The sequence below is a fragment of the Protomyctophum parallelum genome (genome assembly GCF_964188405.1).
Source record: "Protomyctophum parallelum genome assembly, chromosome: 3".
Lineage (NCBI taxonomy): Eukaryota > Metazoa > Chordata > Actinopteri > Myctophiformes > Myctophidae > Protomyctophum > Protomyctophum parallelum.
This window is the reverse complement of record NC_139698.1, coordinates 4,324,803-4,346,793: the sequence shown is the minus strand read 5'-3', so window position 1 is coordinate 4,346,793 and position 21,991 is coordinate 4,324,803. Positions and strand designations below refer to the sequence as shown.

Sequence of the window (21,991 nt, the reverse complement as noted above, 5' to 3'; positions counted from 1 at the left end):
AGACCTTAGTCTTAGTCTAGCTATTCAACAGCATGGGACCTCAAACCCCTGTGAAATAGTGAGTCCCACCATTCAACAGCATGGGACCTCAAACCCCTGTGAAATAGTGAGTCCCTCCATTCACAGTATAGGCCTCAAACCCCTGTGAAATAGTGAGTCCCTCCATTCAACAGTATGGGCCTCAAACCCCTGTGAAATAGTGAGTCCCTCCATTCACAGTATGGGCCTCAAACCCCTGTGAAATAGTGAGTCCCTCCATTCACAATATAGGCCTCAAACCCAGGGCTCCAGCGTGCGACCTATTAGGTCGCATATGCGACTTAATTTCTTAATGTGCGAGTTAAATTTGAACGAGGTCGCACCGGTGCTACTTATTGCTTTCACTCCCAGCCTCAACCATGAAGCACGGGCATTAGCGCGATATTAAAATATTACTTTATTCTCGCTCATTCCGCGCCTCCTCTCTCTCTTTCTCCCTCCCTCTCTCTCTCTCTCTGCCTGTCTGTCTGCACCGGTCTGCACACGACACGCGTGAGTTCAGGATTGATTGAGTTGAGTTTTCAGGATTGACTTCTGTTACTTGTCTATAAAGCTCTCAATGGTCTCGCACCTCCGTACCTCCGTGACTGCCTACCTAGATATGTCCCTAGCCGCCCCCTCAGGTCCTCCAACGCTGGCCTACTTGAAGTGCCTAAAGGTATGTGCACAAAAAAGTACGGTGAGGCAGCTTTTTGCTTCTATGGCCCAACAGCCTGGAATAAACTTCCATTCGAGCTCAGACACGCACCATCTGTAGACATTTTTAAATCTCAACTCAAGACTCACCTCTTCACCCTTGCTTTTAGTTGAGTTTTATTTATTTTATGTGTTTTTATTTATTTTATGTTCTTATATTCGGTTTTGTTCTCTGCTATTGTTCTATCATTTTAACTACTTGTGTTTTATTGTATTTTATTTTTGTGTCCTGCCCTGTGAAGCACTTTGAGCTGCATTTTATGTATGAAAAGTGCTATACAAATAAAGTTTATTATTATTATTAACAGCGGCGGCACGCTCACTGATCAACCCCGAAAAAAACGAAACTGATTTCAGCATCGGCTGTACACATAAGTTTCCCTGGAGCGCGCATGCTGTGCATTGCTGTCGCTGAATCCACGGAGACAGCAGACACAACATATGGGGGACTGCGCCTCGTCCCCGACCCCAAACACGGTAAACTTAGGAAAAATAGCTTCCAATAGCTTGTTATTTTGCGTCGAGTAGCGCTGTGTGCAGGCCATAGACTGTATGCAGGCCAGGCTACATACATGATCGCCTCGAACAAAATACATCTCCCACGTGAAACCTGGTATATTCTTCGTCGTACGACGTGGTCTTGCATGCTGAAAATAGCAGATTTACAAGCTCACAACGCGTTGCGTCCACCACACGTTGTGAGCTTGTAGATCAGCACATGGAAATATGCAGGCTGAGACGTTTAGAAACGTTCCCCTTCACAATAAAAGCACATCAGCTTTCACATGTTCATTCCATATAAAGAAAAGACAGGAGGAAAGTGGGCAAGGATTATGAATTTGGTGGCATTTCACATTGCAAAAGGGTGCAGGAAGAGTGGGCAGTGGGCACCTCAGTGTTAAATATCCTTATTGGCCATTAGGTTGAACATGCCCATGCAGAAGGTAAGGGGTGTGTCTCATTTCTGTTTCATATACAGTAGCCAAATGATAATAACGATATGGAAAAATGCACTATAGGTTAATTAATTATAATAATTTCCTATAGAATGTGTGAGTGAGAAATATAACATGTTATGTGCTTAATTTAAGGCATTCATGCTTCAGCCAAGAAAACCTGTGCTAACCTTGGTGATAAGGTCATGTATTAATACAGCGCTGCGGCGCTATACAAAAAAAAGTTGGTGCTACCTAATTTGTGGTGGCGCTACCAACTGAAAAGGTAGGTGGCACCAGTGCTACCTGTGAAAAAGTTAGTCTGGAGCCCTGCTCAAACCCCTGTGAAATAGTGAGTCCCTCCATTCACAGTATAGGCCTCAAACCCCTGTGAAATAGTGAGTCCCTCCATTCACAGTATAGGCCTCAAACCCCTGTGAAATAGCGAGTCCCTCCATTCACAGTATAGGCCTCAAGCTGTACGAGGACAATGTTATGGTAAGCAGCAGCAGCAGCAGCAGCAGCAGCTTTTACTGAGAGCTGCAGTGTTTGTGGGAATAATCCACTAAATTAGAACAATACCTTGTATTTTTTATCCAAGTTTTATCAGTGTTGTGTAGGTGGTCTTTTTAACTATAGGCCTATATTTTTTTAAATCTAAACTGGAATTTTAATGTCTGGATCTGGATTGAGCCCTTGCTCCAGCTACCTCAAGGGTGAGGCTCAGGCTCTTTGTTAGCCTTGGTTAGCCTGCTGCTACCAGGTTTCACTTGGGCAGCTTTCGCCTTCAAACTTCCAGGCACTAAAACAGCCTGCAGCCAGTCAACACCTGGCTCAACAAGGCCTCCAACAGCCAGGCTACCACAGGGCAGGACTTCAGCAGCCAGGCCAACATCAGGCTCCACGAGGCCTCCAGCAGCAAGGCTACTTCAGGCCTACACCAGGCAGGCTACCCCAGGAGGCCCTACAGCTGCCAGGCAACAACAGTCCCCACAAGGCCTAATACAGCCAGGCTACACCAGGCCTCCAGAAGCAAGGCTACCCCAGGGCAGGACTACAGGTGCCAGGCAAGGTGCTTCAGGCTCCACTAGGCCTCCACCTGCCAGGCAACATCAGGCTCCACTAGGCCTACAGCAGCGAGGCTACACCAGGCCTCCATCAGGCAGGCTACCCCAGGACAGGCCTCCAGCTGCCAGCCAACATCGGGCTCCACCTGCCAGGGATCTGTTTGACTCTGCATAAAACATCTCGGTTTTGTGAGACCTTTTGTTAGCTGTTTTGGTGAGTTATTTTTGGGTTTTTTTCTCCCAACTTTGGCTTGACTTTTTGCAATCAGTTACCATGGGTCCCAAAAAGAATGCAGTCCAGGAAGAAGAGTTTGTGACTGTCTCTGTTCTTAATGATATGTTAGATCAACAAAAGCAATTTTTCAAAGAACTGATGGATCTACAAGAGAAGAACTTTAAATCTTTCTTAAGTCTCATCATGGACTCTACCACAAAAAGAGTTGATGAGCTGGTGAAAACAGTCTGTGACCTTAAACATAGCCTGGAGTTCACACAAGCAGAGACAGATAATTTTAAAAATGCAAATGTTTTGAACCAGGCAGCACTTGAGTCAAGCACTTTGTTGTTTGGCCAACTGCAATCTGCTCTTGACAAGATCTCCTCTAAAGAAGACTATCTAGAAAATCAGTCTAGGAGAAATAATATCCTGATCGATGGTATTGAGGATTCTAGATCCGAAACATGGCAAGAGACTGAGATTAAGATAAAAAAGATGATGTATGAAAAACTTGATTTGGACTCCAAACTGATTGAGATAGAGAGGGCACACAGAATTGGCACCTTTCTGCCAGAGGGTCGACCCAGATCTATAATTGCCAAATTGCTCAGATATAAAGACAAGGAGGCGATTATGAAAAGGGGCAAAAAACTCAAAGGTTCTAAGATCTTCATCAATGAGGATTTTTCTGAAAAAGTCAGACTAAAACGGAAAGAATTACTTCCCCTTCTTCGTGAAGAACGAAATAAAGGGAACTTTGCATATCTCAAATATGATCAGCTGATTTCCCACCCCCCTAGGCCCGTTGCAATCGATACAAACGTTGCAGGCGAGGCCAGTTGAGCCAATGGCTGGCTAACCTGGGTATATATCTATTGCCAAAGTTTTATTTCTTTTAACTGTTATGGTTGATACACATTTGGTTAATATCACTCTTTCTGACCCCTCTGGTCTAAGTAATTCCGAATTTGAACTTCCAACTTCTGCAGAACCTGTAACTGTATCAAGTGAGCCCAATACTGTAGATCCTTTTAATAACTTTTGTAATAAGATTTTCAATCTTATTGAAACGGATGCTAATAATAAATATAACACATGCATTGATCCTGACCTTAATTGCCTAAAATATGCAAATGAAGCAATCACTAGCGATTATTTCAATGTGGGAACATTTAACAAATTATATGAGAGTACAAACTCCCTGCGCTCACATCTGTTTTCTACTTTTCACCTAAATGTACAGAGCCTAAATAGCCCCAATAAGTATGATCATCTCTCAAGTTATCTATCCTCAATGAATAATGAATTTTCAATCATTGCTCTTTCAGAAACATGGCTTTCAGAATCAACTAAAACACTTTATGATATGTCTTCATATAATGCTGTTCACTCCTTTAGATCAGAGAGAGTGGGGGGTGGTGTGTCAATGTATGTGCATAACAGGTTTCAGTTTTATGTTAGGGATGACCTTTCTTTTGAGCATCATTCATCTGATGTTGAATCTGTTTTTGTTGAAATTCCTTCATGTTCATCTTTTAATGGCAAGAACGTTATTGTGGGGTGCATCTATAGACCCCCCGATACCGATATAAAAACTTTCAATGATATTCTGACATTAACACTAGACTTAATAAATAAAGAAAATAAGTTATGTTTCCTATTAGGAGATTATAACATTGACTTATTTAAAAAGGATAATGCATCAACTGCTGATTTCCTAAATACCATGTACTCTAACTATTTTTATCCTGTAATCTACAGACCAACAAGAGTGACCAGTTCTTCTGCTACTCTTATTGATAACATATTCACAAATTCTTTGAACAGTGTATCTCAATCAGGCATCCTGTTGACCGATATTTCAGACCACTTCCCTGTTTTCTTCCTGTCCTTGCCATTTAGAAGTGAACATGAGAGAAAAAATAACTGCGATACATTTCGAGTTTTTAACACTAGGAATAGGGAGAGGTTTGTGAGTTTGATTCGTAATATTTCCTGGGATGATGTTTATGAGTACTCTGACGTGCATCTTGCTTATCAAACATTCATTAATTTGTTGACTTCTGTCTTTCATCACTGCTTTCCTTTGGTTAAATCCAGGAAGAAAGCTGGCGAAGGTCTTTGGAAACCATGGTTTACAGCAGGTCTCCAAAAGTCCTCTATTCTAAAAAATAAACTATATAAAAAATTCCTTACAAATCCCACTCCACTTAATTCTGCAAGTTATAAAAAATATAAAAATAAATTTAATCATCTACTGAGGATATCCAAGAAAAAGTATTTTTCTAACAAATTCAGAGAATCATCTGACATCAAGTCCACTTGGAGAACTATTAACGAACTTCTCAACAAAAAGAAGTCTACTGTACCTCTCCCATCTCAGTTCAAGGATGGTGAAAATATGCTAAATGATCCTGTTGTAATAGCTAATGAATTCAATATGTTTTTTGCAAAGGTAGGTTCTTCTCTGTCCAAGGATATGGGAAAACCCAATAGTAATCATTTAGATTACATTAAGGGTAACTTCCCTACTCTCTTGAAATTTGAAGACACGAACGAAACAGAAGTTTTGGAAGTAATTGCCAACTTGAAGATATCAGCAGCTGGTCATGATGATATAAGCGCATCATTGATTAAACCAGTATCTTCTTTTATTAGTAAACCAATTGCCCACATTCTCAACCTATCACTGCAATCGGGGGAGGTTCCAAATGATTTAAAAATAGCCAAAGTTATTCCTTTACATAAATCTGGAGACCCAAGACTTTTTAATAATTATCGACCAATATCAGTGTTACCATGTTTTTCGAAAATTTTGGAGAAACTGGTCTACAATAGAATGTTTAACCATTTAAACAAACACAATATCTTATATGAGCATCAGTATGGTTTTAGGAAACGTCATTCCACCGATATGGCTCTTTTACAGCTGGTTGATAAAATCTACTCAGCCATTAATAACAATGAATTTGCTCTCGGCATATTCCTAGATCTTTCTAAGGCCTTTGATACTGTTGATTATACTATATTACTTGATAAACTACATAAATATGGATTTCATGATTTAACACTACAATGGCTTAATAGTTATGTTTCTAACCGTGAACAATATGTATATGCCAATGGTTGTTCTTCATCCAAAGTCAAGTTGTCTTGTGGGGTCCCTCAGGGGTCTATTCTTGGACCTTTATTATTTATTGTTTACATCAATGACCTGGCTGCTGTATCCTCATCTTTTACCCCAATTCTGTTTGCTGATGATACTAATTTGATTTTAACTCACAAAAATTTTGAATCTCTCATAAAGGAGGCCAATTCTGGCATAGCTATGCTATCCGAATGGTTTCTCGCAAATAAGTTATCACTAAATGTAAATAAATCTAATTTTATAGTTTTTGTGAGCAAAAACAAAAAATACTGTCATCATAGAGCTAAGATCTCTATTGGTGGGATTGAAATTAATCAAGTTTCATCCACCAAGTTCCTAGGAATCCTGGTGGATGAAAAATTGTCTTGGAAAGAACACATACATACAGTAACCAACAAAGTTTCAAGATCATTTGGTATCATCAGAAGAATTAGGGGCATGGTTCATCAGTCTTGCCTCTTAACCCTCTATTACAGTTTGATTTATCCATATCTCATTTATTGCAATACCGTTTGGGCAAGTACATATCCATCCAATTTACACAAATTATTAATTATTCAAAAGAAATTTGTAAGAATAGCTACCTCGTCTCACTATTTGGCTCCATCTGCTCCTTTGTTTAAGGATCTAAATGTACTGTCTATCTATGACATTAACATAGTACAATCCTGTTCTTTCATATATAAATGCACTTACCTTCCAAATATGCTCCCTACAACTTTCAAAGAATATTTTAAGACCAACTCTCAAGTTCACGATTACAATACTAGACAATCCGACAATATTCATCCTCCCTTCAGCCGTACCACTCTTAGCCAGTTCTCCATAAAAGTCAGAGGTTCTTTACTTTGGAATTCACACATACTTATTGCCAACTCTGCATCTTCACTCTGTAACTTTAAACATAGATTGAGGGCCAGCCTCTTGAAGTTACCCTCTCCAATTGACACACACGCACACACGCACACACGCACACACACACTTCACAAGTGTAAATAATGTATTTCTTGTTGTTTTTTGTTTTTGTTATTTTACATACCTATGTTTGATTACTTTGTCTTACTATTTGTATATTATGTTATATTGTATTATATTATATTATATTATGTTATATTATATTATATTATATTATATATTTAATATTGTTAAATTGTATATTAACTTTGGTGAGAACCTCATATAAGCCCTCCCTGGGTTTATTTTCTCACCTGCACACACCTCACATTTCTATTGATGTTACCTTTTTGTACTGTTTTTTATTGTGCAAATAAACTAATTAAAAAAAAAAAAAAAAAAAAAAAAAAAAAAAAAACCCTGTGAAATAGTGAGTCCCTCCATTCACAGTATAGGCCTCAAACCCCTGTGAAATAGTGAGTCCCTCCATTCACAGTATAGGCCTCAAACCCCTGTGAAATAGCGAGTCCCACCATTCACAGTATAGGCCTCAAACCCCTGTGAAATAGTGAGTCCCTCCATTCACAGTATAGGCCTCAAACCCCTGTGAAATAGTGAGTCCCTCCATTCACAGTATAGGCCTCAAACCCCTGTGAAATAGCGAGTCCCACCATTCACAGTATAGGCCTCAAACCCCTGTGAAATAGTGAGTCCCTCCATTCACAGTATAGGCCTCAAACCCCTGTGAAATAGTGAGTCCCTCCATTCACAGTATAGGCCTCAAACCCCTGTGAAATAGTGAGTCCCTCCATTCACAGTATAGGCCTCAAACCCCTGTGTAATAGTGAGTCCCTCCATTCAACAGTATAGGCCTCAAACCCCTGTGAAATAGTGAGTCCCACCATTAAACAGTATAGGCCTCAAACCCCTGTGAAATAGTGAGTCCCTCCATTCAACAGTATAGGCCTCAAACCCCTGTGAAATAGTGAGTCCCTCCATTCAACAGTATAGGCCTCAAACCCCTGTGAAATAGTGAGTCCCACCATTAAACAGTATAGGCCTCAAACCCCTGTGAAATAGTGAGTCCCTCCATTCAACAGTATAGGCCTCAAACCCCTGTGAAATAGTGAGTCCCTCCATTCAACAGTATAGGCCTCAAACCCCTGTGAAATAGTGAGTCCCTCCATTCACAGTATAGGCCTCAAACCCCTGTGAAATAGTGAGTCCCTCCATTCAACAGTATAGGCCTCAAACCCCTGTGAAATAGTGAGTCCCTCCATTCAACAGTATAGGCCCCAAACCCCTGTGAAATAGTGAGTCCCTCAATTCACAGTATAGGCCTCAAACCCCTTGTGAAATAGTGAGTCCCTCCATTCAACAGTATAGGCCTCAAACCCCTGTGAAATAGTGAGTCCCACCATTCAACAGTATAGGCCTCAAACCCCTGTGAAATAGTGAGTCCCTCCATTCACAGTATAGGCCTCAAACCCCTGTGAAATAGTGAGTCCCTCCATTCAACAGTATAGGCCTCAAACCCCTGTGAAATAGTGAGTCCCTCCATTCAACAGTATAGGTCTCAAACCCCTTGTGAAATAGTGAGTCCCTCCATTCACAGTATAGGCCTCAAACCCCTGTGAAATAGTGAGTCCCACCATTCACAGTATAGGCCTCAAACCCCTGTGAAATAGTGAGTTCTTCCATACAATTTACAATTTAGGCATTTAGCAGACACTCTTAATCCAGAGCGATTTACAATAATCAAGAACAAAAGCATGGGAATACATCACAAAAGCATTTATCATAAAACATGCGTAAGCTAAGAAAGTAACAGTGGAATATCTATATTATGAGACTATAAACTATATATATATACTACTATGCTATACATATGTACTATGGCGTGCTATGACTATATACAATGCAATTATAGTGCCGTCTACATAACATGCTATAAGTCTGTATCAGATGCTATCTAAGTCTACAGAAATGCTATCTAAGGGGGTAGGGTAAGTGCTATGGGCCATGATGGAGTCTAAAAAGGTGGGTTTTCAGACTACGGCGGAAGATTGGGAGTGATGCTGCAGTTCTGACTGCAATGGGAAGTGCATTCCACAGTTTTGGAGCCAGAAGAGAGAAGAGTTTGGGACGTGTGGAGCGTATAGGTCTCAAACCCCTGTGAAATAGTGAGTCCCACCATTCACAGTATAGGCCTCAAACCCCTGTGAAATAGTGAGTCCCTCCATTCACAGTATAGGCCTCAAACCCCTGTGAAATAGTGAGTCCCTCCATTCACAGTATAGGCCTCAAACCCCTGTGAAATAGTGAGTCCCTCCATTCACAGTATAGGCCTCAAACCCCTGTGAAATAGTGAGTCCCTCCATTCAACAGTATAGGCCTCAAACCCCTGTGAAATAGTGAGTCCCTCCATTCAACAGTATGGGCCTCAAACCCCTGTGAAATAGTGAGTCCCTCCATTCAACAGTATAGGCCTCAAACCCCTGTGAAATAGTGAGTCCCTCCATTCACAGTATAGGCCTCAAACCCCTGTGAAATAGTGAGTCCCTCCATTCACAGTATAGGCCTCAAACCCCTGTGAAATAGTGAGTCCCTCCATTCAACAGTATAGGCCTCAAATCCCTGTGAAATAGTGAGTCCCTCCATTCACAGTATAGGCCTCAAACCCCTGTGAAATAGTGAGTCCCTCCATTCAACAGTATGGGCCTCAAATCCCTGTGAAATAGTGAGTCCCTCCATTCAACAGTATAGGCCTCAAATCCCTGTGAAATAGTGAGTCCCTCCATTCAACAGTATGGGCCTCAAACCCTTGTGAAATAGTGAGTCCCTCCATTCAACAGTATAGGCCTCAAACCCCTGTGAAATAGTGAGTCCCTCCATTCAACAGTATAGGCCTCAAATCCCTGTGAAATAGTGAGTCCCTCCATTCAACAGTATGGGCCTCAAACCCTTGTGAAATAGTGAGTCCCTCCATTCACAGTATAGGCCTCAAACCCCTGTGAAATAGTGAGTCCCACCATTCACAGTATAGGCCTCAAACCCCTGTGAAATAGTGAGTCCCTCCATTCAACAGTATAGACCTCAAACCCCTGTGAAATAGTGAGTCCCTCCATTCACAGTATAGGCCTCAAACCCCTGTGAAATAGTGAGTCCCTCCATTCACAGTATAGGCCTCAAACCCCTGTGAAATAGTGAGTCCCTCCATTAACAGTATAGGCCTCAAACCCCTGTGAAATAGTGAGTCCCTCCATTCAACAGTATAGACCTCAAACCCCTGTGAAATAGTGAGTCCCACCATTCAACAGTATAGGCCTCAAACCCCTGTGAAATAGTGAGTCCCACCATTCACAGTATAGGCCTCAAACCCCTGTGAAATAGTGAGTCCCTCCATTCACAGTATAGGCCTCAAACCCCTGTGAAATAGTGAGTCCCTCCATTCAACAGTATAGACCTCAAACCCCTGTGAAATAGTGAGTCCCACCATTCAACAGTATAGGCCTCAAACCCCTGTGAAATAGTGAGTCCCACCATTCACAGTATAGGCCTCAAACCCCTGTGAAATAGTGAGTCCCTCCATTCACAGTATAGGCCTCAAACCCCTGTGAAATAGTGAGTCCCTTCATTCACAGTATAGGCCTCAAACCCCTGTGAAATAGCGAGTCCCTCCTTTCAACAGTATAGGCCTCAAACCCCTGTGAAATAGTGAGTCCCTCCATTCACAGTATAGGCCTCAAACCCCTGTGAAATAGTGAGTCACAGATTACTAAAATATGACGAAAACTGAATGAAATGTGGTTCAAAAGTCTATCACAAAAACAATGCTGTCAAAATGAAGACTGGGAACAACGCAAAGTTACTCATTCACAGAGTGTATACGATCCTCATAAAACACACACACACACACGCACACACACGCACGCACGCACACACACACACACACACACACACACACACACACACACACACACACGTGCGTGTGTGTACAAAAGAGGTGTAACTGTCTCAGGGAGTGGAGTTCGTGTCAAAGCAGTCTCACGTAGCCCGGCGACTTTTAATCCCACGGTTTTTGTTACCCCTTTTTTCACCCAGTGTCTAAATGTAATCCTGGGGATTATGAGGTCAACCTGGGGAGAGCAACGGCCTGACCTGGGAGGAGACCCTCGGGGTAGACCAAGGACCACAGGAGACCCCCGGGGCAGACCAAGGATCACGTCCCACTGGGAGGAGACCCCGTCCCACTGGGAGGAGACCCCGTCCCACTGGGAGGAGACCCCGTCCCACTGGGAGGAGACCCCGGGGCAGACCAAGGACCACGTCCCACTGGGAGGAGACCCCGGGGCAGACCAAGGACCACGTCCCACTGGGAGGAGACCCCGGGGCAGACCAAGGACCACGTCCCACTGGGAGGAGACCGCCGGGGCAGACCAAGGACCACGTCCCACTGGGAGGAGACCCCCGGGGCAGACTAAGGACCACGTCCCACTGGGAGGAGACCCCGTCCCACTGGGAGGAGACCCCCGTCCCACTGGGAGGAGACCCCCGTCCCACTGGGAGGAGACCCCGGGGCAGACCAAGGATCACGTCCCACTGGGAGGAGACCCCGGGGCAGACCAAGGACCACGTCCCACTGGGAGGAGACCCCCGGGGCAGACCAAGGACCACGTCCCACTGGGAGGAGACCCCCGGGGCAGACCAAGGATCACGTCCCACTGGGAGGAGACCCCCGGGGCAGACCAAGGATCACGTCCCACTGGGAGGAGACCCCCGGGGCAGACCAAGGACCACGTCCCACTGGGAGGAGACCCCCGGGGCAGACCAAGGACCACGTCCCACTGGGAGGAGACCCCCGGTGCAGACTAAGGACCACGTCCCACTGGGAGGAGACCCCGGGGCAGACCAAGGACCACATCCCACTGGGAGGAGACCCCCGGGGCAGACCAAGGACCACGTCCCACTGGGAGGAGACCCCCGGGGCAGACCAAGGACCACGTCCCACTGGGAGGAGACCCCGGGGCAGACCAAGGACCACGTCCCACTGGGAGGATACCCCCGGGGCAGACCAAGGACCACGTCCCACTGGGAGGAGACCCCGGGGCAGACCAAGGACCACGTCCCACTGGGAGGAGACCCCCGGGGCAGACTAAGGACCATGTCCCACTGGGAGGAGACCCCCGGGGCAGACTAAGGACCACGTCCCACTGGGAGGAGACCCCGGGGCAGACCAAGGACCACATCCCACTGGGAGGAGACCCCCGGGGCAGACCAAGGACCACGTCCCACTGGGAGGAGACCCCCGGGGCAGAATAAGGACCAGGTCCCACTGGGAGGAGACCCCGGGGCAGACCAAGGACCACGTCCCACTGGGAGGATACCCCCGGGGCAGACCAAGGACCACGTCCCACTGGGAGGATACCCCCGGGGCAGACCAAGGACCACGTCCCACTGGGAGGAGACCCCCGGGGGCAGACCAAGGTGCAGTTGGAGGAAACACATCGACTCACTGGGCCTTGGAACGTCTCGGGATCCCCCCCAGGAGGAAGTCACTAATGATGCTCTGGAGGAGAGGGGAAGTCTGGAGCTCTCTGGTGAAGCTGATGCCCCCGCGACCCGACTACGGATAAGCGGTTGAAGATGGACGGATGGAAACGAAATGTCCGACTACCTTGGTTTCTTTACTGGGGGCGTCTTTGTAGACCTTCCAGGTCTTCCTGTCTTTGCTGAACTGAAGACTGTAGGACTCGACGTAGAAGTCTTCTGAACCCTCCGTTATTATGCCTGCAGGATAGAAACAAAGAACAAAGAACTATAGTGTGGTCAAGTGTAAAAAGTAGGTTGGATTATTTATTACTGCGTTTTGTGAAAGAAAAACATCATCACAAATAAAACCCCAGCAATAATTTATAATAATTTATCTCGGATACACGTTGTAGGAGCCGTAATGTGGTTGCATTCTAATGTGCTATTATGATTGACGTAAGGTATGTCACTTTAATGGGCACTGCACAGGTAGTGGGCGTGTCACCGGGGCTGGGGCGCTGCCACTCTAGTTTGATGGCGTTACCTGTCACTTGGGTGAGGGAAGTTGGATAGAGAGAGGAGGTGAGCGTGGGAGAAGACATTTCTGTTGACCGTATCAAACGCACCTTTTATCACCGTAACAACCACGTTCAGTTATAGCTAAAAGCCTGGGAACTGTTGTGACTCAATACGTGTGGTGACTGAATAAATGGTCAAACTTACAACTGGAATGGACCTGGATTCATTGCGTGCGCGTCATACAAGCGTCTATTTACTCTCATGTTTAGCTCCTCGCGGTGGCCTTTAAACCGCCGCAACACACGTCATTATTTTACTCGGCAGTCATCGCTAGAGGGTCGTTTTATGCTTGCCTTCGTGTACAACTAATGTTAATCCATTTTAGGCGGGAACCCCTTTTGGTGTTTTAAACATTAGCCTATGTTATAATTTAGCTTTGGAAAAATAGCAGATCTACAAGCTCATAGCGCGCCACCGAGTGGTGCGCAAATTGGTACACAGTCTCTCTAGAGCCATTCAACGAAACGGGTCTTTCAGATTTTTTACTTTTGTTGCCCTTTTATCCAACCACCAGATGAAGGCAAGCTGCAATGTCCTACATTCCTATCCTGGTGGAGACCTGTGCCCAGAAGGGCACTTTTTCTAGTTTACTCGATTATCAATATTTATGTTGAAGATTTAAAGGAGAATTCCATACTAAAAGGCTTTCTTACCTTTCTTTGTCGTTGTTACGTCCCCATCAAAGAGGTCCAGGTGTTATTTTGTGCAAAAGCTCCTTATTGGCTATTTCCCCTACCATAAGCCCTCAATGAATTGCATTGAATTGAATGGGATGTATGGGGTGTTGTGCTAATTCGCTTATTTCCATCGAAATAAGTAGTAAAGTGTGCCGCTTGGGTTATTATTTACATTATGAAGAGAGGATATATACAAAAGAATTATAATTTTGAGCGATGGAAATAAGCAAATTAGCACAACACCCCATACATCCCATTCAATTCAATGCAATTAATTTAGGGCTCATGGTAGGGGAAATAGCCAATAAGGAGCTTTTGCACAAAATAACACCTGGACCTCTTTGATGGGGACGTAACAACGACAAAGAAAGGTAAGAAAGCCTTTTAGTATGGAATTCTCCTTTAATTGTACTGTGGAGCTAGCTATCAAATGTAGTAGACGGATCATGAGTTGTTTTGTGTTGTATTGTTGTGTTGGATGAATGCTGTATGTAAATGTGTGTAATGATATGGAAGAAATGTGTGTAATGATGACATGTTTAAGACCCCAGGAAGAGTAGCTGCTGTGTAAGCTAATGGGGATCTAATGAATACATCCAAATCACAAACAGTGGTTCCCAAACCTTTTCTTGTCAAGGACCCCCAAAATCAACATTTATTAGGCCACGGACCCCCCATTTGAAAACACATGCCAGTGACCCCGATAAAGGAGGATTTTCACGGCTCTAGCAGTGATTACATGCAATGCTATCTAAGTTTGTCGAGGCTAGGACAAGTGCTATGGGCTAAGATGGAGTCTGAAGAGGTGGGTTTTCAGACTACCGTGGAAGTGGTACCCGGAGTGGAACTCCAAATCCAAATCACACTGCGCGCGCGCTTAGCATTAGAATTTTGGGGGCCCTTGGGGGACATTTTGGGGGCCTTTGCAGCAATTTCACATGAGAAATGTACCATCTGATGTTATTTATATTATTAACTTCTTCCCTCCATTAACATAAGACACACAATGTAGTTGTGCTGCAGCAACACTGCCTGAATTGAATTTAAATTGACTGTGGCTGGCCTGGCCTGAGCTTAGGAGAGATTTTTTTTGCTGGCCTGAGCTGATGCAAAAAAAGAAAGAAAAAAATGCCTAGGGTCCGCAGAGAGGTGGTCCACGGTCCGGTCGTGGACCGCGGTCCGCCAGTTGAGTACCCCTGGTTTAGACTACGGCTAAATGTTTTGTTGTTCAAAAGAATGAATGCCTTTCTGGCATAATTGACATTACACTAGGACTAAGACTAAAAGACTAAAATATTAAAGCAGTACAATAATATGTTATCATTTTAATGTCTCTCTCATAACCTGTTATGATGTATTTCTCTGTATTTAATATGTCTCTGTATTTAATATGTTATGATGTATTTCTCTGTATTTAATATGTCTCTGTATTTAATATGTTATCATTTTAATGTCCCTCTCATAACCTGTTATGATGTATTTCTCTCATTTTAATGTCCCTCTCATAACCTGTTATGATGTATTTCTCTGATAATAATATGTTATCATTTTAATGTCCCTCTCATAACCTGTTATGATGTATTTCTCTCATTTTAATGTCCCTCTCATAACCTGTTATGATGTATTTCTCTGTATTTAATATGTCTCTGTATTTAATATGTTATCATTTTAATGTCCCTCTCATAACCTGTTATGATGTATTTCTCTGATAATAATATGTTATCATTTTAATGTCCCTCTCATAACCTGTTATGATGTATTTCTCTATATAAGTACAATAATATGTTAACATTTTAATGTCTCTCTCATAACCTGTTATGATGTATTTCTCTGTTAATATGTTATCATTTTAATGTCCCTCTCATAACCTGTTATGATGTATTTCTCTGTTAATATGTTATCATTTTAATGTCCCTCTCATAACCTGTTATGATGTATTTCTCTGTTAATATGTTATCATTTAATGTCCCTCTCATAACCTGTTATGATGTATTTCTCTATAATAATATGTTATCATTTTAATGTCCCTCTCATAACCTGTTATGATGTATTTCTCTATAATAATATGTTATCATTTTAATGTCCCTCTCATAACCTGTTATGATGTATTTCTCTATAATAATATGTTATCATTTTAATGTCCCTCTCATAACCTGTTATGATGTATTTCTCTGCTAGCTCCATAAGTACAATAATATGTTATCATTTTAATGTCCCTCTCATAACCTGTTATGATGTATTTCTCTGCTAGCTCCATAAGTACAATAATATGTTATCATTTTAATGTCTCTCTCATAACCTGTTATGATGTATTTCTCTGTTAATATGTTATCATTTAATGTCCCTCTCATAACCTGTTATGATGTATTTATATAATAATATGTTAACATTATATAATAATATGTTATCATTTTAATGTCCCTCTCATAACCTGTTATGATGTATTTAATAATATGTTATCATTTTAATGTCTCTCTCATAACCTGTTATGATGTATCAATAATATGTTATCATTTTAATGTCCCTCTCATAACCTGTTATGATGTATTTAATAATATGTTATCATTTTAATGTCCCTCTCATAACCTGTTATGATGTATTTAATAATATGTTATCATTTTAATGTCCCTCTCATAACCTGTTATGATGTATTTAATAATATGTTAATCATTTTAATGTCCCTCTCATAACCTGTTATGATGTATTTAATAATATGTTATCATTTTAATGTCCCTCTCATAACCTGTTATGATGTATTTAATAATATGTTATCATTTTAATGTCCCTCTCATAACCTGTTATGATGTATTTAATAATATGTTATCATTTTAATGTCCCTCTCATAACCTGTTATGATGTATTTAATAATATGTTATCATTTTAATGTCCCTCTCATAACCTGTTATGATGTATTTAATAATATGTTATCATTTTAATGTCCCTCTCATAACCTGTTATGATGTATTTATATATAATATGTTATCATTTTAATGTCTCTCTCATAACCTGTTATGATGTATTTCATACATTTTAATGTCCCTCTCATAACCTGTTATGATGTATTTATATATAATATGTTATCATTTTAATGTCTCTCTCATAACCTGTTATGATGTATTTCATACATTTTAATGTCCCTCTCATAACCTGTTATGATGTATTTCTCTGTATTTTAATGTATTTCATACATTTTAATGTCCCTCTCATAAAACTGTTATGATGTATTTCTCTGTATTTTAATGTCCCTCTCATAAACCTGTTATGATGTATTTCTCTGTATTTTAATGTATTTCATACATTTTAATGTCCCTCTCATAAAACTGTTATGATGTATTTCTCTGTATTTTAATGTCCCTCTCATAACCTGTTATGATGTATTTATATATAATATGTTATCATTTTAATGTCTCTCTCATAACCTGTTATGATGTATTTCATACATTTTAATGTCCCTCTCATAACCTGTTATGATGTATTTCTCTGTATTTTAATGTATTTCATACATTTTAATGTCCCTCTCATAAAACTGTTATGATGTATTTCTCTGTATTTTAATGTCCCTCTCATAAACCTGTTATGATGTATTTCTCTGTATTTTAATGTATTTCATACATTTTAATGTCCCTCTCATAAAACTGTTATGATGTATTTCTCTGTATTTTAATGTCCCTCTCATAACCTGTTATGATGTATTTATATATAATATGTTATCATTTTAATGTCTCTCTCATAACCTGTTATGATGTATTTCATACATTTTAATGTCCCTCTCATAACCTGTTATGATGTATTTCTCTGTATTTTAATGTATTTCATACATTTTAATGTCCCTCTCATAAAACTGTTATGATGTATTTCTCTGTATTTTAATGTCCCTCTCATAAACCTGTTATGATGTATTTCTCTGTATTTTAATGTATTTCATACATTTTAATGTCCCTCTCATAAAACTGTTATGATGTATTTCTCTGTATTTTAATGTCCCTCTCATAACCTGTTATGATGTATTTCTCTGTATTTTAATGTATTTCATACATTTTAATGTCCCTCTCATAAAACTGTTATGATGTATTTCTCTGTATTTTAATGTCCCTCTCATAACCTGTTATGATGTATTTATATATAATATGTTATCATTTTAATGTCCCTCTCATAACCTGTTATGATGTATTTCATACATTTTAATGTCCCTCTCATAACCTGTTATGATGTATTTCTCTGTATTTTAATGTATTTCATACATTTTAATGTCCCTCTCATAAAACTGTTATGATGTATTTCTCTGTATTTTAATGTCCCTCTCATAAACCTGTTATGATGTATTTCTCTGTATTTTAATGTATTTCATACATTTTAATGTCCCTCTCATAAAACTGTTATGATGTATTTCTCTGTTTTAATGTCCCTCTCATAACCTGTTATGATGTATTTCATACATTTTAATGTCCCTCTCATAAACCTGTTATGATGTATTTCTCTGTATTTTAATGTATTTCATACATTTTAATGTCCCTCTCATAAAACTGTTATGATGTATTTCATACATTTTAATGTCCCTCTCATAACCTGTTATGATGTATTTCATACATTTTAATGTCCCTCTCATAAACCTGTTATGATGTATTTCTCTGTATTTTAATGTATTTCATACATTTTAATGTCCCTCTCATAACCTGTTATGATGTATTTCTCTGTATTTTAATGTATTTCATACATTTTAATGTCCCTCTCATAAACTGTTATGATGTATTTCTCTGTATTTTAATGTCCCTCTCATAACCTGTTATGATGTATTTATATATAATATGTTATCATTTTAATGTCCCTCTCATAACCTGTTATGATGTATTTAATAATATGTTATCATTTTAATGTCTCTCTCATAACCTGTTATGATGTATTTATATATAATATGTTATCATTTTAATGTCCCTCTCATAACCTGTTATGATGTATTTATATATAATATGTTATCATTTTAATGTCCCTCTCATAACCTGTTATGATGTATTTCATACATTTTAATGTCCCTCTCATAACCTGTTATGATGTATTTCTCTGTATTTTAATGTATTTCATACATTTTAATGTCCCTCTCATAAAACTGTTATGATGTATTTCTCTGTATTTTAATGTCCCTCTCATAAACCTGTTATGATGTATTTCTCTGTATTTTAATGTATTTCATACATTTTAATGTCCCTCTCATAAAACTGTTATGATGTATTTCTCTGTTTTAATGTCTCTCTCATAACCTGTTATGATGTATTTAATGTAAATATGATGTATTTAATGTCCCTCTCATAACCTGTTATGATGTATTTCTCATAACCTGTTATGATGTATTTCTCTGTATTTTAATGTCTCTCTCATAACCTGTTATGATGTATTTCTCTGTATTTTAATGTCTCTCTCATAACCTGTTATGATGTATTTCTCTGTATTTTAATGTCTCTCTCATAACCTGTTATGATGTATTTCTCTGTATTTTAATGTCTCTCTCATAACCTGTTATGATGTATTTCTCTGTTTTAATGTCCCTCTCATAACCTGTTATGATGTATCATGTATCATGTATCATCATAACCTGTTATGATGTATTTAATGTATTTAATGTATTTTAATGTCTCTCTCATAACCTGTTATGATGTATCATGTATCATGTATCATCATAACCTGTTATGATGTATTTAATGTATTTAATGTATTTTAATGTCCCTCTCATCATAACCTGTTATGATGTATCATGTATCATGTATCATCATAACCTGTTATGATGTATCATGTATCATGTATCATCATAACCTGTTATGATGTATCATGTATCATGTATCATCATAACCTGTTATGATGTATTTAATGTATTTAATGTATTTTAATGTCCCTCTCATCATAACCTGTTATGATGTATCATGTATCATGTATCATCATAACCTGTTATGATGTATCATGTATCATGTATCATCATAACCTGTTATGATGTATCATGTATCATGTATCATCATAACCTGTTATGATGTATCATGTATCATGTATCATCATAACCTGTTATGATGTATCATGTATCATGTATCATCATAACCTGTTATGATGTATTTAATGTATTTAATGTATTTTAATGTCTCTCTCATAACCTGTTATGATGTATCATGTATCATGTATCATCATAACCTGTTATGATGTATTTAATGTATTTAATGTATTTTAATGTCTCTCTCATAACCTGTTATGATGTATCATGTATCATGTATCATCATAACCTGTTATGATGTATCATGTATCATCATAACCTGTTATGATGTATCATGTATCATGTATCATCATAACCTGTTATGATGTATTTAATGTATTTAATGTATTTTAATGTCTCTCTCATAACCTGTTATGATGTATCATGTATCATGTATCATCATAACCTGTTATGATGTATCATGTATCATCATAACCTGTTATGATGTATCATGTATCATGTATCATGTATCATGTATCATGTATCATGTATATGTATCATGTATCATGTATCATGTATCATGTATGATGTATCATGTATCATGTATCATGTATCATGTATCATGTATCATGTATCATGTATCATGTATCATGTATCATGTATCATGTATATGTATCATGTATCATGTATCATGTATCATGTATCATGTATCATCATAACCTGTTATGATGTATCATGTATCATGTATCATGTATGATGTATCATGTATCATGTATCATGTATCATGTATCATGTATCATGTATATGTATCATGTATCATGTATCATGTATCATGTATCATGTATCATGTATCATGTATCATGTATCATGTATCATGTATCATGTATCATGTATCATGTATATGTATCATGTATCATGTATCATGTATCATGTATCATGTATCATGTATCATGTATCATGTATCATGTATCATGTATCATGTATATGTATCATGTATCATGTATCATGTATCATGTATCATGTATCATGTATCATGTATCATGTATCATGTATCATGTATCATGTATCATGTATATGTATCATGTATCATGTATCATGTATCATGTATCATGTATCATGTATCATGTATCATGTATATGTATCATGTATCATGTATCATGTATCATGTATCATGTATCATGTATCATGTATCATGTATCATGTATATGTATCATGTATCATGTATCATGTATCATGTATCATGTATCATGTATCATGTATCATGTATCATGTATATGTATTATCATAACCTGTTATGATGTATTTCTCTGCTAGCTCCAGCACCGTGCCCTCCGTCTGTCCGGGGGGGAACCGAGCACTGGAGTCCGTGTTCTGGGGGGAGCGGTGTCGCGTCGCACCCGTGCCCTCCCAGAGGGGAGAGGAGTCCGTGTTCTGGGGGGAGCGGTGTCGCGTCGCACCCGTGCCCTCCCAGAGGGGAGAGGAGTCCGTGTTCTGGGGGGAGCGGTGTCGCGTCGCACCCGTGCCCTCCCAGAGGGGAGAGGAGTCCGTGTTCTGGGGGGAGCGGTGTCGCGTCGCACCCGTGCCCTCCCAGAGGGGAGAGGAGCCGTTCTGGGGGGAGCGGTGTCGCGTCGCACCCGTGCCCTCCCAGAGGGGAGAGGAGCCGTTCCAACCGGAGGCGGGCAGCTCGCTGCTGCATTCTGATGGGGGGGGGGGGGGGGGGGGGGGGGGAGGGGAGAGAGAGAGAGAGAGAGAGAGAGTCACAGAACTCTATCACCACTAGCTGTAGTCATGATTTGATTTGATTTGATTTGAAATAATTACACAGGAAACATCTGTGTGATCAGTTTCTGTGATCAGTTGTACCTTTTTTGAAGAGCAGCTTCTTCTCTGACAGTGACCCCCTGACAAAAGAATAGAGATTAAATAAATAAATGAATCACACCCGTGTGAAATGAGGGGCGCTCTCTTATCAACATACATCATCATACATACATCATCTAATTCCGGCCAATCACAATTTGCGTCCTCACCTTCGTCTTCAATGTTTGTGTTCACCACTTGTAGATCTGATATTTTTCAATAGCTAAATTACAACATAATGTTTAGGGTTAGGCCTACATTACCTGGGTTAGGCCTACATTACCTGGGTTAGGCCTACATTACGCCTACATTACCTGGGCTAGGCCTACATTACCTGGGTTAGGCCTACATTACCTGGGTTAGGCCTACATTACCTGGGTTAGGCCTACATTACGCC

At 40.1% G+C, this 21,991-nt stretch overlaps 1 protein-coding gene across 1 annotated transcript in view; it reads right to left on the bottom strand.

Annotated features, from left to right (window-relative positions):
* The window catches only part of LOC310856092 (discoidin, CUB and LCCL domain-containing protein 1-like), a gene marked incomplete at its 3' end in the record, with an annotated part of 77,004 nt that overhangs the window by 15,761 nt on the left and 39,252 nt on the right, over window positions 1–21,991 (bottom strand). The window contains exons 6-7 of the mRNA XM_083761309.1: window positions 21,024–21,333; window positions 12,674–12,786 (exon numbers count right to left, since the gene is read on the bottom strand). Coding sequence (XP_083617435.1) covers window positions 12,674–12,786; window positions 21,024–21,333 — 423 coding nt within the window. The remainder of the gene's footprint in view (window positions 1–12,673; window positions 12,787–21,023; window positions 21,334–21,991) is intronic.